The 16,262-nt window shown below is 60.0% G+C and overlaps 3 protein-coding genes across 3 annotated transcripts; all 3 read left to right on the top strand.

Moving 5' to 3' along the window:
- The first annotated feature begins 953 nt into the window (after positions 1–953).
- Positions 954–2,257, top strand: LOC311205026 (hemoglobin subunit beta-like). Its single transcript, XM_084279315.1, has 3 exons — positions 954–1,081; positions 1,180–1,402; positions 2,066–2,257. Exons 1-3 carry the CDS (start codon positions 990–992, stop codon positions 2,192–2,194), a joined length of 444 nt encoding a protein of 147 aa, XP_084135441.1. The 5' UTR covers positions 954–989; the 3' UTR covers positions 2,195–2,257.
- A 2,156-nt stretch (positions 2,258–4,413) lies between these two features.
- LOC311205025 (hemoglobin subunit beta) lies at positions 4,414–6,027 on the top strand. Its single transcript, XM_084279314.1, has 3 exons — positions 4,414–4,594; positions 4,693–4,915; positions 5,784–6,027. Exons 1-3 carry the CDS (start codon positions 4,503–4,505, stop codon positions 5,910–5,912), a joined length of 444 nt encoding a protein of 147 aa, XP_084135440.1. The 5' UTR covers positions 4,414–4,502; the 3' UTR covers positions 5,913–6,027.
- Positions 6,028–9,906: 3,879 nt separating this feature from the next.
- On the top strand, positions 9,907–11,347 carry LOC311205028 (hemoglobin subunit epsilon; the record flags this gene model as incomplete). Its single annotated transcript, XM_084279317.1, has 3 exons — positions 9,907–9,998; positions 10,099–10,321; positions 11,113–11,347. 3 exons carry the CDS (start codon positions 9,907–9,909, stop codon positions 11,239–11,241), a joined length of 444 nt encoding a protein of 147 aa, XP_084135443.1. The 3' UTR covers positions 11,242–11,347.
- Between the last annotated feature and the right edge of the window lie 4,915 nt (positions 11,348–16,262).

Here is a 16,262-nt window from a genome sequence, read left to right on the forward strand (position 1 = left end):
AGAACTGGACCCAGCACTCCAGCTGCAGCCTCCCCAATGCCCAGCACAGGGGCACTCACCGACTCACCATACTCTTGAGGCTCGTAACCCAGGGTTGTGCCTTTGAGATGGACTCTGATGGCAGGAATTGCAATGGGGTGGGCAGCAGGAGAGCTTAGATCATGAACAGCGTGGGCAGCGATGGGGGACAGGGATGGAGGACAGTGATGGGGGACAGTGATGGGGGACAGAGATGGAGGACAGGGATGGGGGACACTGATGGGGGACAGAACAGAGATGGAGGGCAGGGATGGAGGACAATGATGGGCAACAGTGATGGACAACAACGGGAAACAGTGATGGATAACAAGGATGGACAATAATCATGGATGACAAGGATGGACAATAATCATGGATGACAACGCTGAAGCCCTTTGCTGGGGCCGATGGGAATGGAGGGATGCAGGAATCTCCTGCATTTAACATGTGGGGCCCAGACTTGGGAGGGATGGTTCAGCCACCGTTCCCCGGCAAACCTCTGGTCCCTTAGAGCCGGGCTGGATGATGCTCAGCGTTGTTCAGGATGAGTCCCTGGACAGCATGGCAGCACCACACCATTCTGAGCCTGAGAAGATGGTCAAGGCAAAGGCTGCAAAGCTTTGATGCTCATTGCCTGTCGTCTGGGTCCGGCCCCCAGGCCCCAGCGCTGAACCCCCCGCGGTGCCGCTCCTCCGGCGCCCGGGGCTGCGAACACTCGTACGTGGGTGCCAGATGATGCTTGTCCACTCCAAGGCAGAGGGGGAAAGGGCCTCTTTTCCCCTTGGACAGCATCCAAACCCACTATCTTTCCTTGTGCAGCCCCGCTGCCTCCCCAGCCCCAACCAATAGCCACGTGAACTGAGATTAGGACAGGCTGTTACCCGGTGTATAAAAAATGCCTGGGGCAGACCTGGGCTCCACTTCCTCACCACTGCTCAGGGAAACCCCAGGCAAACCCTCCACCCGACACCATGGTGCACTGGTCAGCTGAAGAGAAGCAGCTCATCACCGGCCTCTGGGGCAAGGTCAACGTGGCCGACTGCGGCGCGGAGGCCCTGGCCAGGTAGGTGCAGCTCCTGGGCACCCGCACCGTGGGTAGAGAAACCAGCCCAATGACTGGAGCCTTAACGTGTCTGCTCTTGTGCCTCCATCTCTCCCCAGGCTGCTGATCGTCTACCCCTGGACCCAGAGGTTCTTCTCTTCCTTCGGGAACCTCTCCAGCCCCACCGCCATCCTCGGCAACCCCATGGTCCGTGCCCATGGCAAGAAAGTGCTGACCTCCTTCGGGGAAGCTGTGAAGAACCTGGACAACATCAAGAAGTGCTTTGCTCAGCTGAGCAAACTCCACTGCGACAAGCTGCACGTGGACCCCGAGAACTTCAGGGTGAGCTGGGCGTGGGGGGTCCGAGGTGTCTGTTCTCTGGAGAGGGCTCTGGGGGTCTCTGACAGTCAGTGAGACCGGGGAGAAAAACCCTGAGGCTGCCTGAGCTGGGGAGCCTGCTGAGGGCCGGGGCAGAGGAGAGGCACGGGGTGAGGACGGGTGTATTTGGGGAGAACAGATGGGTATGTGACCTGTGAGAGGAGGGACACAGGCAGGTGAGGTGGATGAGCACTGGACACAGAGCAGGATGCGTGCTGGTAGGATGTGACCTTGGGCTGGAACAGGCAGAAGGGAAGAGAATGAGATGGGGTTTGGAGGGAAGAGCTGAGCTGTGCTCTGAGGGAGCTGTTACTCCAGGAGAGACAATAAATGAGCAGAAGGAGAGGGTCTGAGCCAAGGGAAAGCAAGAGCAGGTAGGGAAGTGAAAAGGGAGGAGAGAGAGGGCACTGGCACAGCAGGCAGGGGAAGCTGTTTGGGAGGGAGGCTCCAGCATCCCAGGGAGTGCAAGGTGTGGGAGCTGTGCAGGGAGCCTGCAGCTCAGCACTGGGCTGTGACAAACCCATCCCCTGCTCTGCGATGAGCTGCCCGGTGTCCGGACACGAACAGCCGGGTGCTGGGGAGGGAGGCGGGGGCAGCGCCGGGCTGACAGCTTCTCCCTCTCTCCAGCTCCTGGGGGACATCCTCATCGTGGTGCTGGCTGCCCACTTCGGCAAGGACTTCAGCCCTGCCTGCCAGTCGGCCTGGCAGAAGATGGTGCGTGTGGTGGCCCACGCGCTGGCCCACGAGTACCACTGAGCCCCGGCGCGCGGGGGAACCGCCCGGCCCGCGGGGCTCTGACTGGCAAATAAACACCGACTGCTTCAGCCGTGAAGGGGTCTCTGCCTCTCTGTGGGAGTGGGGAGGGGGACCCCCCTGGGGCGCTGGGAGGGGGAGCGAGGGGCTCACACACGAGGGCTAACGCGAGCCATGGTGCTGGCTATGGACTCAGGCAAGTGAGACTGCTCTAAGCCAGAGACAGGGGGGTCATTGATGACCAACCCAACCCAACAGACCCCAAAGCACACGTGGGAATAGCCCAGAGCTTTCCTGGGACCTCAGGCAACACCTCTGGGTCTCGTGTTTTGAGTCTTTCACAGATTAAGAGGAACAAACCCTTGTACAAGGGCGGGTAGTGGGAGAAGCAGCAGTGAGACCAGGTCCGCCGGTCGCAACCTCCTTCATGGAAGGAAAAACGCTTCCATCTCCCTGTCTAAATCGCTGCTGTTCTCAGGCTGATGGCAACAGGCATGACTACACCCTATGGCAAAACACACAGCACGAAAGGTGGTGTCCTGTGCAGGAGAGACAGTGCCTGGGCTCCCTGGACCCCACCTCTGACTCTGAAAAAACAAAGCAAAATTCTCTGAACAGTCTCCGTGCCACACAGGGGGACACCAGCCTCCTGTCCTCCTGTCCTGTCCTGTCCTCCTGTCCTGTCCTCCTGCCCTGTCCTCCTGTCCTCCCCTCCTGCCCTGACCTCCTGCCCTGCCCTCAGACTCGCAGCATCCCCACAGCACCCAGTGCAGCTCAGGGGCTCATTTGGGGTTGCTGGATGGTGAATTCCCTTATCAGGGAGAAGGCAGAGCGAACGGCTCCAGAGCAGGACCACAATAACACTGCACTCTTTAGCATGGGGGGGCTGGAGAGCAATGTCACCCCCAGGCCTGGCCCCAGGGTCCCTCTCCCAAACCCCTCCTACGTGAGCAGGAAGAGGAGAGCTGGTGTGGGAAGGCTGGCAGCCCATGGCCAAGGCAAACACGCTGCTCCGTGGCCACGCCGGACACGCTGGCTTGCTGTGTGCTGCCTGGGTCCAGCCCCACCAGCTCCATCCCCAGTCCCAGCTCCTGCATCCCACCTCAGCTCCATCCTGCACTGGTGGGTGCAGCCCCAGCAGACCCCGCTGCCTCCCCTGCGCTCAGGACCGCTCTCCTCCAGCTGTGTCCTGTTGCACATCTGCACAGAGCCCGGCACAGCCCGTCTCCCCCTCCTCTCCCAGGGCCCCCGGAGCAGACGCCCTACTGACAGTCGGTGTGCCCAGTGTAACAGTTCCCTTCCAGCCTTGCTTGGCCTCTGCCAATGGGCTCTTTGAGAGAAGAGCTGCAAGGCGCTGCCTGGGGCTGTCTTAGTGTTCATAGAATCACAGGGGTGGGAAGGGACCCCCCGAGCCCATGGGGTCCCACCCCCTGCCCAAGCAGGGTCCCTAGGACAGGTCAGGGCTGGAATCTCTCCAGAGAAGGAGACTCCACACCCCCTGGGCAGCCTGGCCCAGGGCTCCCTCACCCTCACTGGGAAGAAGTTCTTCCCCACATTGGAGGGAACTCCCTGTGCTCCAACTTGCAGCCATTGCCCCTTGTCCTGTCCCCACAGACACTGAGAAGGGGCTGGCCATTCCCCCCTGCATCCCATACTTAAGATATTGATAAACATTAATAAGGTCCCCCCCTTAGTCTTCTTCTCTGCAGGCTGAACAGCCCCAGCTCCCTCAGCCTTTCCTCACAGGGGAGATGCTCCAGGCTCCCTTAAGTCAGTGAACTGTCGTGTAGCCGATAGGAAAGAACAAGGAGCACCCAAAGCCTGGCCCGTCCTGCAAGAAGAGGACCAAGGGAGACTGGTCACAGGTCGCTGGTGCGTTCAGGGGGAGGACCCAACAGCCCTGATCCTGAGCCGCCCGCAGCCGTGTATCACGAGGGGCACCCAGCCTTGCCCGCTCCGTCCCCGAGGGCTCCCCCGGGCTCAGGAGGTGCCACGCTCAGGCTGGGAGGAGATAAATGCTGCCTTCAAGCAGGGAGGAGCAGAAATCAAAGACAAGGAGGGCGTCCCACCAGCTGTCCCAGCCAAGCGTCTGGGCATCTTGCCCCACGGCCCCACCCTGGGGTGCCAGGGCTGTGGGGCCCCCCCGGCGCCCAGCCAATGGAGGGGTGCAGGGGGAAGAGGAGGGGCCCGGAGTAGCGTATAAAAGCGGGGCCGGGCAGAGCCGCTCGCCAGCGTGCGATCCCCTTGGGAGCAAGAGCCAAGACTTCCTCCGTACCCGCCGGCAGCCACACGCTACCCTCCACCCGACACCATGGTGCACTGGTCAGCTGAGGAGAAGCAGCTCATCACCGGCCTCTGGGGCAAGGTCAACGTGGCCGACTGCGGCGCGGAGGCCCTGGCCAGGTAGGTGCAGCTCCTGGGCACCCACACCTTGGGTAGAGAAACCAGCCCAATGACTGGAGCCTTAACGTGTCTGCTCTTGTGCCTCCATCTCTCCCCAGGCTGCTGATCGTCTACCCCTGGACCCAGAGGTTCTTCTCTTCCTTCGGGAACCTCTCCAGCCCCACCGCCATCCTCGGCAACCCCATGGTCCGTGCCCATGGCAAGAAAGTGCTGACCTCCTTCGGGGACGCCGTCAAGAACCTCGACAACATCAAGAACACCTTCGCCCAGCTGTCCGAGCTGCACTGCGACAAGCTGCACGTGGACCCCGAGAACTTCAGGGTGAGCTGGGCTCTCCTGGCCAGGGGACTTGTCCTCCCCGCCACGTCCCCACAGGCAGTTTCTCCCCTAACCCTGAGGGGTTTGCCCTAGACACGACAGTGCAGGAGGAAGAGGGGCTGGTGGTTGGGGTGAGGGGGAGATGCAGGGGGGTACAGAGAGGGAAGAGACCACTCTGCGGCTTGGTGAGAGGTGATGGTTATGGAGAGGGAGGGTGCAGGTTAGCATGCATGGGGAAGGCGATCAGGAAGTGCTCTGGGCACGGAGAGGGAGCAGGAGAATAGAGCTGAGCAGGAAGAGGTTTGAGCCAAGGGGGAAGTGAAGGAGCAAGAGTGAAGCCTGGCATGGAGGAGAGAGCGGGGATGAGCAAGAGACAGCAGCTAGATCCCAAAAGCAGGAGAGGAACAGGACCTTGAGGGGCAGGAAGCTTTGGCTCCCGTGTCTGTGCAGCCGAGTTTCCTAGCAGGGAAGGAACCTTGGCATTTATCACCAGGGATGGCAGAGTTCCCCTCACGCCAGCACAGCTCGCCCCTCGTGCCCGGGCGCTTTGCAGCGCCGCGTTTCAGCTCCCTGCCGCGTGGCAGATGCTGAGCTGTGTCTCCTGCTCGGGAGAAACTCCCCAACGGAGCCAAGAGGGAGAAAGAGACATTTAATCAACACAATCTTCTGGAGGGTTTTCAGTTAGTCTTCCCACTGCAGCAGCAGAGCCAGCACCGTTGGGGCTCGAGCAGAGAACAAGCATAGGGGGGATCTTCAGAGGACTCCAGGGAGATTGTTACGGCCACAACATGCCTGGAGGCTTCCCTGGGTTGATGGGAGTGCTGGTGTGGGGGTCTGCATTGCTAACCTGGGGTTGCTCTTGTCCCCCCAGCTCCTGGGTGACATCCTGATCATCGTCCTGGCCGCCCACTTCGCCAAGGATTTCACTCCCGACTGCCAGGCTGCCTGGCAGAAGCTGGTGCGTGTGGTGGCCCACGCTCTGGCCCGCAAGTACCACTAAAGCAGGAGAGCCCCAGGGCAGCCCCAGCCGCGCGTCGTGCCCCGTCCGACGCGCCCGCCTGGAGCTGAGAGCTTGTAACACTCAAATAAAGATCATCCTGTGAAGCGGCTGCTGAGTCCGTGTCTGAGCCCGTGTGTCCCTGCGAGGCGGAGGGGTCGGGGGCACGGGGACGCTGGGCAGGCCGGGGTGCAGGCCGGGGTGCAGGCCGGGGTGCAGGCCGGGGTGCAGGGCTGAGCAGGACGGGTGCTTTGCTCCCAGAAAAGACCCCCCGGCCGTCACTCTGCCTGTCTGGGAGGGTGCTGGGTGGGATGTGCCTCTGGAAGCAGCCGGGCAGAGGCTGCCCTGAGGCCTGTGGGCCCTGCGCCCCGAGCCTGGGTGAGGAGCTGGCCTGGTCTCAGCACAGAGCCCGTCTGCTCAGAGGGGTCATATTTTTTAGGGAGGGTAAACAAAGTGTAAAGACTTTAATCCCCCCTCCCTGTCCCATCCGTGGCATAAAGCCCATCAGAAACGCGCTGAGTCATACTGGCCCAGCAGTCAGAAGGGTGGGGGCAGGCTTTAGATAAGCATTTGGCTATCAAGCCCCATCCAGACTTTGTTTATGTGCTGCTGCTCCTCCCTGCGCCGCCCGTTCTGCAATCTGGGGGGGCAGAATGGGGGGGGGGGGGGCAGTCCTGCTGTTAGCTGTGGCCATTACTAATATCCTGGGTGCAATCGTGGATCGATGGTTGGCACACAGAGTGTTTTGGGGGCTGGCAGAGCAGGAGTCTCTTGGGTAGAGTTTGTTCTTGGCCTGATCCGAGCACGACGCAGTAAAGGCGACGGCCAGCTGGAAGGGGACGCTTTCTGGGAGGGAATAACTGCTGGAATCAGGACAGGCTGGGGGGAGCTGCTGGAGAGGAGCTCTGGGGAGAAGGATCTGCGGGGTGCTGGGGGGTGACAGGGTGGCCATGAGCCAGCAGAGTGTCCTGGGGCTGAGAGAGACAATGGGATCCTGGGGGCATCAGGAGGAGTGTGGGCAGCAGGTGACAGGAGGGGATCCTCCCCCTCTGCTCTGCCCTGCTCAGGCCCCACTGGAGTGTTGTGTCCAGGTCTGGGCTCCCTGGGATCAAACAGCCAGGGATCTCCTGGAGAGAGTCCAGAGGAGGGACAGGGATGCTGAAGGGGCTGGAGCATCTCCCCTGTGAGGAAAGACTGAGGGAGCTGGGGCTGTTCAGCCTGGAGAAGACTAAGGGGGGACCTTATTGATGTTTATAAATATCTTAAGTATGGGATGCAGGGGCCATGGGCAGCCTCTTCTACAGGCCTGTAGCTCCAGGCCCGGAGGTTGGTGGCCCTGCCTGTGGCAGGGGGTTGGAGCTCTATGATCCTTGGGGTCCCTCCCAACCCAGACCCCAGACCAGTCTGGGATTCTATGATTCTATGATTCTCAGTGTCTGTGGGGACAGGACAAGGGGCGATGGCTGCAAGTTGGAGCACAGGAAGAACTTCCCAGCGCGGGTGAGGGAGCCCTGGGACAGGCTGCCCAGGGGGTGTGGAGTCTCCTTCTCTGGAGAGATTCCAGCCCTGACCTGTCCTAGGGACCCTGCTTGGGCAGGGGGTGGGACCCCATGGGCTCTGGGGGGCCCTTCCACCCCTGTGATTCTGTGATCCTTTCTGAAGGGAAAAAAGAAGCCATAGCTGTACACCCCAGTGTCTCCTGCAGCGCGTCCCATCCCTGCCTCCTCCACACTCACAGGCATCTCCCACCCCTGACCCACTGGCAAACACAAAACAAGCCCCCCATGACCCACAACCCCCCCTCCTCACACGTGCTTCTCGGAGGAAGAGGCGTTTTGTTTCTGGGCTCAAGGCAGGAGGTGATTCCTGGGAATCCCAAAGCGCTTCTCTCCCTGTGGGGTGCCTGGGCAGGTCGCATGGGACAGAGACTCCTGTGTGGTTTCTCCCTGGTTTCGTGGTCCGTCCTTGTGGACCTGTTACGAGCAGGGCTGCTCACACACCTCAGAGAAACACTGCAATCATTTGGACTAGCCATTTTCACCTGGCAAGCAGAGCTCTTGGGTTGGAGCCTGCACTGGGGCAGGCTGGGGGACCCCTTCCCAGGAGAGGGATGGGGGTCTCCAAGCCCTGCACCCGGCAGCGTGGCAGGATGGGTGCAGCCTGCGGCTTCAGACCCCTTCCCCAGCCAGGGGACATCACCCCGCTCCCTGTGCCGCCAGAAAACGTGTCCTGTGAGACACCATCCCCCCCCCACGCTGCTTTGTCTGCTCTGTTCCACCCCCTGCGTGCTGCTGGGGCAGAGCCCGGGGGTGCCCGGTGCAGCCCGGCGCTGGCAGGGTCCTGCACGGGCCGATAAGGTGATGCCGGAGGGGGGGGCACTGGGGGCAGCCTGGCAGCATTTTGCCATCATGTGCTCCCTCCCCTGTGCACAGGCAGAGCTCAGCTTGATTTATCACCCTGCCCCAGCGCTCTGGGCAGCCTGTGCTGGATTTCATTGAGAAAAGGCAGATGTGGGCAACTCCGACGGGGATTCATCACTCCCATCCCACTGGGGAAAGGAAATCTACCACTGATGGGGGACAGGGATATTATCAGGCTGAAATTCTCCCCTGGTATTTTCTCCCTTGTGATGGATTTTCCCCCCTATTCCTGTATTTCCAGTAAAAGGCCAGGAAGATGCGTGGCAGGAGGTGGCCCGTGGGGGAAGCCAAGCCCCCGTGTCTGGAGAGGGGCTCTCCCCAGCCCAGCCACCGACACAGCACAGCTCTTACCCTGCCACCTCCCATCCCATCCCTGACACAAGACTTTGTGCCTCTTCCTTAGCCTGGTCCAAATCCCATGGAAAACCAGAGGAGGAGGTGGGATCGCCTCAGGACAGGCTTACAGACCCCTGCTTTCCCCAAGGCTGGGTTTGGGGTTTCCTGCAGAAAATAGCACAGGAGAGCCCCCCCATGTGTGGGCATCACCCCTGGGGAGGGGGCATCACCCCTGTCTGCCTAGAGGTGTCCCAGGGGGAGCAATTCAAACCCCTCCCTGTGCCAGGGAGGCTGGACACAGCCTGGGCGAGTGGCAGCCTTGTCAGGGCAGGTTCGGAAGCGGTGGGCACCGGGGTCCTCCCGGACTGGACATCCCTGAGCTGAGCTTGTGCTGCTCTTGGAGCCCAGGGCAGATCCCCCAGGGCCCAGCCTGTCAAAGCCCCTGTCGCTTGCCCTTCGTGGATGGGGATGAAGGCAGAAATGGGGTGGAAAGGGTGACCCTGTTTGATACTTGCTCCCTGCCCAGCAGCACTGGGATAAAAGGGACAGGGATCTCCTGGAGAGATCCAGCTCTGGCTGGTCCTCTCATGCCAGAGGGTGAATGTTTGGGTGAATTTGTTCCTGCTCCAAAAGGGACCAGTAAATCGAGCAGGTCAAGTTCTGCACAGAAGGAGGACAATGGGCTCAATGCTGATTTTGGCTGCAAAGCCTGAGCATCCCCTGAGCACTGCCCACAGCTGCTGGTGGTGTGAGGAGCCCCAGGGCCTCCTGCAAGGCAGGTACCTGCTGATGACAACCCCCTCCGGGTTGCTGTGCCTCAGGCTGCACTTTGGCAGGGGCACTGATCACTTCTGAGGCTCAGGCAAGGTGGTGTCCAGCGCTTGGAGAGCCAGGGCACGGGGCTGACCCCCGCAGCCCCACACACGCGATGGACCCGTGCACAGCGGCTTCTGCAGCCCTTTCTCTGCACAGGGGCCGGGTTTGGTAGGTGAAACAGAGAACAGACGGGAAGGGATAAAGGGCTCAGGATAACCAGAGGCCCCATCTCAGTGTGCCACACCCTGGCCATCCCCGCTGCTCCCCCGGGGCTGCGGACCCCCAGCCCGGCCGCAGCCAATGACCCCGCGGCGCGGGGCGGGGAGGAGCTGCTGGCAGCACATAAAAGCCTCACTGGGGTCTGCGGCTCAGCTACGGGGTCTGTGTCCTCCTGCAGCTCGCAGCAAAGCCGCCTGCCCGACACCATGGTGCACTGGTCAGCCGAGGAGAAGCAGCTCATCGCCAGCCTCTGGGGCAAGGTCAACGTGGAGGAATGCGGAGCCGAGGCCCTGGCCAGGTAGGTGCAGCTCCTGGGCACCTGCCCAGCTGCAGCCTGCGTGGAGAAACCCGGAGCCTGAGCGTGTCTGTGTCCCCTCTGTGCCTCCATCTCTCCCCAGGCTGCTGATCGTCTACCCCTGGACCCAGAGGTTCTTCTCTTCCTTCGGGAACCTCTCCAGCCCCACCGCCATCCTCGGCAACCCCAAGGTCCGTGCCCATGGTAGGAAAGTGCTGACCTCCTTCGGGGAAGCTGTGAAGAACCTGGACAACATCAAGGTGACCTACTCCAAGCTGTCTGAGCTGCACTGTGAGAAGCTGCACGTGGACCCCGAGAACTTCAGGGTGAGCAGTTTTGGAAGTCCCAGACCCTTCCCCTATGCAGCGTGGGGAAAGTCAGGTGTTGCTTTGAGATGGGGGGTGTTGCCTCCACCCAGGGTTATTGACTTGGGCTGGTGGAGGCAGAGCCAGAGCTGTTTGCAGGAGTTGGGGTAACTTTCACACTAAGAACTCACATTTTTAGCACCAGCACAGCAACGGGGAGGGGAAGGTGCTGTGACACCGTCACCCTGCTCAAACCTTCTCAAGCTTCTCTCTTTCTTCTTCTTTTTCTTTCTTTCCCAAATGAAGCAGCTCTTGTTTTCCCCAAGCCCTCTGCTTTCTGCAGGAAGGCTGAGCATTCTCTTGTAGCAGTCCCAGGGAACAGAGAGGGACCGGTCCCCGTAGCCAGCCCGCAGCCCGAGGGCCATGCAGTGGGGCAGGGGGGCTGAGGAGGAGGAGGAGTACACGGCATCCTGAACCCTTCAGGAGGGGAATTCAGCCCAAGGGGGAAGCCAGGAGAATGGAAATTCACCCTGGGGGTCACAGGGTGGTGGGAGGAGAGGGGCACAGACCTGGAAATGGAGGCAAGTCTGTATCAGCAAAGCCAGGGAGGCAGAGCTGGCGTGAAGGGAGAAGCTGCTTAGAGCTAAAGACGTGGCAGGACTGGCTGAGGTGTGTGCAGCAGGAGCCTTTCCTGGGAGGTTGTGAGTCCGACAGCTCGTCCCCAGCTCAGAGACATCCCCTCCCAGCTCCCTGCTCCGGGTCAGCGCAGCGGTTCAAGCGGCACTAACCCCGTTTCCCTCTCCCTCCCCCAGCTCCTCGGGGACATCCTGATCATTGTCCTGGCTTCCCACTTCGCCAGGGATTTCACGCCCGCTTGCCAGTTCGCCTGGCAGAAGCTGGTGGGTGTCGTGGCTCACGCTCTGGCCCGCAAGTACCACTGAGCAGCCTGGGGCCGGTGACACGACGAGGGGTCCTGGGTCACCCTGAGCACCTCGGGGCACAAGGAGATGCCCCTTGGCATCAACAGGCTGTAACCACCAAATAAATGTGTCCCAGCACCATGTCTGCAGCATCCCTGTCTCTGTGCTGGGGGAAGGGGGGGGAGGGCAGTGGATTTTGAGCTGTCAGTGTGGTGTGTGGGTGTATTTCTGGTTGGCAGACAGTTCCCTGTAACTCCTGCCAGTGAGGAGAACTCCCAGCAAGGGGCCCTGGCACTCTGGTGTTTGAGGGAGGTGACACAAGGGGAGGATGAGGGGCTGCAAAGCTTCCACAGCTGCTGTCCCTGCTCAGCAGTACTGGGATGGGGTGCAGCCAGGACTGTGCAGAGCTCCCAGCCAAGTCCCTGCTGCTCTGGGGAGGGGGATGCACAGTCTCCTTGACAGCTGAGAAAGGAGAAGACCTTTCCACTCTGCCTCTCTGAGGTTCAGGAGATGCCCACTTCTTCTAGAGGTATCAGCTGGCCTAGCAGGAGATGCTGCTTCCCCAAGGGGGGGTTGTCATTCCCCAGGTGTGCACAGTCCCAAAGACCCCCTCCCCACCACACTGAGGGCAATCGGTTTCCAATGCTCCCTGTGAACCAGCCCACTCTGATAACTGGTTCCTGGGCTTTGCCATGCCCAGCCCAACCTCTCCTGTACAGGGGCCCTTCGTGCTGAAGGGGCTGAATGGAGCTGTGGGTCGGGCTGAGCTGTTCAGTCACTGGGACCTGGGGGTCCTGCTGGGTGACAGGGTGGCCATGAGCCAGCAGTGTGTCCTGGGGCTGAGAGAGACAATGGGATCCTGGGGGCATCAGGAGGAGTGTGGGCAGCAGGTGACAGGAGGGGATCCTCCCCCTCTGCTCTGCCCTGGCCAGGCCCCACTGGAGTGTTGTGTCCAGGTCTGGGCTCCCTGGGATCAAACAGCCAGGGATCTCCTGGAGAGAGTCCAGAGGAGGGACAGAGATGCTGAAGGGCCTGGAGCATCTCCCCTGGGAGGAAAGGCTGAGGGAGCTGGGGCTGTTCAGCCTGCAGAGAAGAGCCTGAGAGGGGATCTGATCACTGGTTCTCAAGAGCTGAAGGGTGGGACACAGGGGGCCATGGGCAGCCTCTGCTCAGTGTCTGTGGGGACAGGACAAGGGGCGATGGGCTCAAGCTGGAGCCCAGGGAGTTCCCCCCAATGTGGGGAAGAACTTCTTCCCAGTGAGGGTGAGGGAGCCCTGGGCCAGGCTGCCCAGGGAGTGTGGAGTCTCCTTCTCTGGAGAGATTCCAGCCCTGACCTGTCCTAGGGACCCTGCTTGGGCAGGGGGTGGGACCCCATGGGTTCTGGGGGTCCCTAACGACCCCTGTGATTCTGGGATCCTATGACAAGTAAAATCTATTTTATTACACAAAGCAGGACAAACCCCACATAACATGGTCAGGACTGTGTTTATCTGACTTTTACTCTTATCTTAAACCCTGGAAACTGCTGGCACAAGGGGCTGGCAGCCAGTGCTGTTCTCAGCAGCGTCCTGGCTGGAAGAAGTTTCTGGGGTTACCAGGGAGAACACTGTTGTTTTGGGCTGTAACCTTCCACCTCCCCTGGGCTCAGCTGGCTTCACCCCTGCGACAAATCTGCAGGTCCTGGTGCAGTGCTGGAAATGCTGCACAGGCAGAAGCAGAGCAGCTTCCAGCAGAGCATCAGCTCCCTGGAGTGCCCTTCCCACCCGACTCACCCCATGGCTCTGCACAAGCAGGAGTGTGAAGAGTTTTGAGGGGCTCCATAAAGAAATGAGTCCAAAGGGGCTTTGTAACCTGCCCTGTGTGGGTGCTGTAAAAGACAAGATTGATGGGGAGTGGGAGGAGGAGGGAGAGGTTGCCCATCACTGTATGGAAGTCGAAGGTGCCTCTTACCCGGATCTGTGCAGGATGGACCTGCTGAGTGCTGGGATGAAGAAGACTGGGCCCACACAACCTTCAGGCAGTGTTTGAGAGCCTCCTGGGAGATGTCACGAGGACCACGATGGAGACCGCAAAATGAAGAGGAGTCTGAACCCATGGTGAAGAATCACAGAATCCCAGACTGGTCTGAGCATCCCCGTGGCTCCTCTGACCCCTCTCCAACAGCCCCACATCTTCCTTGTGCTGGGCCCCAGCTCTGGACACAGGACTCCAGCTGGGGAGGGCAGAGCAGAGAGGGACAATCCCCTCCCTGTCCCTGCTGCCACCCCTCTGCTGATGGAGCCCAGGATCCCATCGCCCTTCCCAGCTGCAGGAGCCACTGCTGCTCCTGGGGAGTTTCTCATCCCCCATCACACCCAGGTCCTTCTCACAGGGCTGCTCTCCAGGAGCTCTTCTCCCAGGCTGTGTCTGTGTCTGGGATTCCTCCAGCCCTAGTGCAACACCTTCCCTTCTTGCTAACTGCCCTGGCACACAGCCTAGAAATGAAGCCTTAACAACTCCTGCTTAAAAATGTAATGAATTAACCAAACCCTCCAGCCCTTTAAGGAATTCTTGTTTGAGGTTCTGTGTCAGTCTAAGGAGCTGGCCAGGGGATGGTCAGGTACCATCACTGATTCCTACACTGATGGGAGAAGAAAACAAAACCCCCAAAACCCCAAAACCAAAGGAGTTCACTTTCCAGCCCAAGCCAAAAATACTCTTGAACTGACTTTGCGCTGCCCCAGCTGGAGTTATATATAGTGCAAGGCAGGATTTTATGCCTCCAGAGGGAATTCTCTTGTCAGGAGCATCAGCGTAACACAGAGTTTCCTAAGGCAGGTCAGGCAGCTGCTGGGACTGGAATATGATCATAACAAAGATCCACGGGATGTGTGTGATGAGTTTTCCCACACTGCTTGACATGAGGATGGATGGTGATGCAGAAGATCACAGAATCCCAGACTGGTCTGGGCTGGGAGGGACCCCAAGGGTCCCAGAGCCCCAACCCCCTGCCACAGGCAGGGACACCAACCTCCAGGCCTGGAGCTACACAAGGTTGCCCAGGGCCCCAGCCAACCTGGCCTGGAACACCCCCAGGGACGGGGCACCCACCCCCTCTCTGGGCAGCCCCTTCCAGCTCCTCACCACTCTCTCTGCACAGAACTTCCCCCCAGTCTCTCCTCTCCCCCTTCCCTCCTCCAGCTTCACTCCAGCCCCTTGTCCTGCCAGTCTCTGCCCTTTAACAAGCCCATTCCCCTCCTGTTCCTGGGGTCCCTTCAGGGACGGGGAGGCTGCAGTGAGGTCCCCCCGCACAAGATGCTTTCCTGCCTCTGAGGACTGGAGGAGGATGTTGATTTCCCCAAGAAATCCCCAAGCTGCCTCATGGCTCCCTGGTCCTGCAGAAACCACTCCTGGTTGTTTCTTCACACTGTGCTTTCTGTTGCAGAGATATTTGGACAGAAAAGATCCCCAGCAGCTTGGCTACCCCATAGGAAAGGGCTGTGATCTCCATGGCCACCAGCAGCCCCACCGGTGAGGCTGGGGGGATGGGGCCAGCTCCCCTGGCTGGTGCCCGTGGTGGCCAGTGGGATCCTGGGCTCCATCAGCAGAGGGGTAGCAGCAGGGACAGGGAGGGGATTGTCCCTTTACACCTTGTGTAGCTCCAGGCCTGGAGGTTGGTGTCCCTGCCTGTGGCAGGGGGTTGGGGCTCTGGGACCCTTGGGGTCCCTCCCAACCCAGCCCAGGCTGGGATTCTCTGATTCCACGACTCTATAATCTGCATTGTGCTCTTCTGGCTGGGAACAGTTCTGCAACCTTTTCCTCTGCAAAACCTGATGTCATGGCAACAGCTTGAAAAACCTTGGAGAAAAAAAATCATTTGGATATTAAGAGACTTTTGATCCACCTCCCCTGGGTAATCGTGAAGGAACGAAGGTTTCAAACCCTGGTGTGACTTGTCAGAGCTCATCTGCTTCTTCCTACCTTCTACCCGCCCCCTCACCGCCTCCCACGCTGGTTTAGTGCCCTTCCAGCCCAAACTCGCTTCAGTAGGAGAGTCAGACAAGGGCTCATTTTGCATCCCAAGCCAGCAGTGGCAGGGACAGTGTTTCTGAGGGGATGATGATGAGTTTCTCTTTCAGATCCCAAAGACCCATCCGGCCAGCAGCGCAGGACCTCCCTCTGCCTGGCACAAGGTGAACTCAAACCGAATTATTCTCTTTCTTGTGGAGGTTGGTTTTGCTGGCAGCCTTTTACCACGTCTTCCCCACAATCCTTCTCTGCCCCCATGCTGTGCAGGCAGATCCCCATGCCCCACCCCACAGAGATGAAGGATCCCTGCGCCCCACGCGATCCCTGCGCAGTAACAGGAGCTGCAGAGGGAAACGTGGTTTAGATAAATCCACAGTGTCCAAGGCTGCAGAAATACCACCCTCATCCATACAGCAGAGATCACAGAGTCACAGAGCTGCAGGGGTGGGAAGGGCCCCCCAGAGCCCATGGGGTCCCGCCCCCTGCCCAAGCAGGGTCCCCAGGACAGGGGCTGGAATCTCTCCAGAGAAGGAGACTCCATACTCCCTGAGCAGCCTGTCCCAGGGCTCCCTCACCCTCACTGGGAAGAAGTTCTTCCCCACATTGGGGGGAACTCCCTGGGCTCCAGCTTGAGCCCATCGCCCCTTGTCCTGTCCCCACAGACACTGAGCAGAGGCTGCCCATGTCATCCATTCACCCATCCACCCACCCACCCATCCATCCATCCATCCATCCATCCATCCATCCATCCATCCATCCATCCATCCATTCACCCATCCACCCATCCATCCATCCATCCATCCATCCACCCATCCATCCATCCATCCATCCATCCATCCATCCATCCATCCACCCATCCATCCATCCACCCATCTACCCATCCATCCATCCATCCATCCATCCATCCACCCATCCATCCACCCACCCACCCACCCACCCACCCACGTGTCCCTCTCTGTGGTGATTTCAGCTCAGAGATCTTCAGCCATGTCCACAAAGCAGGTCTCCATCACACAGCAGGCTCTTGGGAAGAC

Source organism: Gallinula chloropus, assembly GCF_964237585.1.
Source record: "Gallinula chloropus genome assembly, chromosome: 1".
NCBI classification, from domain to species: Eukaryota; Metazoa; Chordata; class Aves; order Gruiformes; family Rallidae; genus Gallinula; species Gallinula chloropus.

Coding starts and splice junctions, on each gene's coding strand:
- LOC311205025 (XM_084279314.1), top strand. CDS start 4,503: ATGGTGCACTGGTCAGCTGAGGAGAAGCAGCTCATCACCGGCCTCTGG. Junction 4,595..4,692: donor GGCGCGGAGGCCCTGGCCAG/GTAGGTGCAGCT, acceptor ATCTCTCCCCAG/GCTGCTGATCGTCTACCCCT. Junction 4,916..5,783: donor TGGACCCCGAGAACTTCAGG/GTGAGCTGGGCT, acceptor TTGTCCCCCCAG/CTCCTGGGTGACATCCTGAT.
- LOC311205026 (XM_084279315.1), top strand. CDS start 990: ATGGTGCACTGGTCAGCTGAAGAGAAGCAGCTCATCACCGGCCTCTGG. Junction 1,082..1,179: donor GGCGCGGAGGCCCTGGCCAG/GTAGGTGCAGCT, acceptor ATCTCTCCCCAG/GCTGCTGATCGTCTACCCCT. Junction 1,403..2,065: donor TGGACCCCGAGAACTTCAGG/GTGAGCTGGGCG, acceptor CCCTCTCTCCAG/CTCCTGGGGGACATCCTCAT.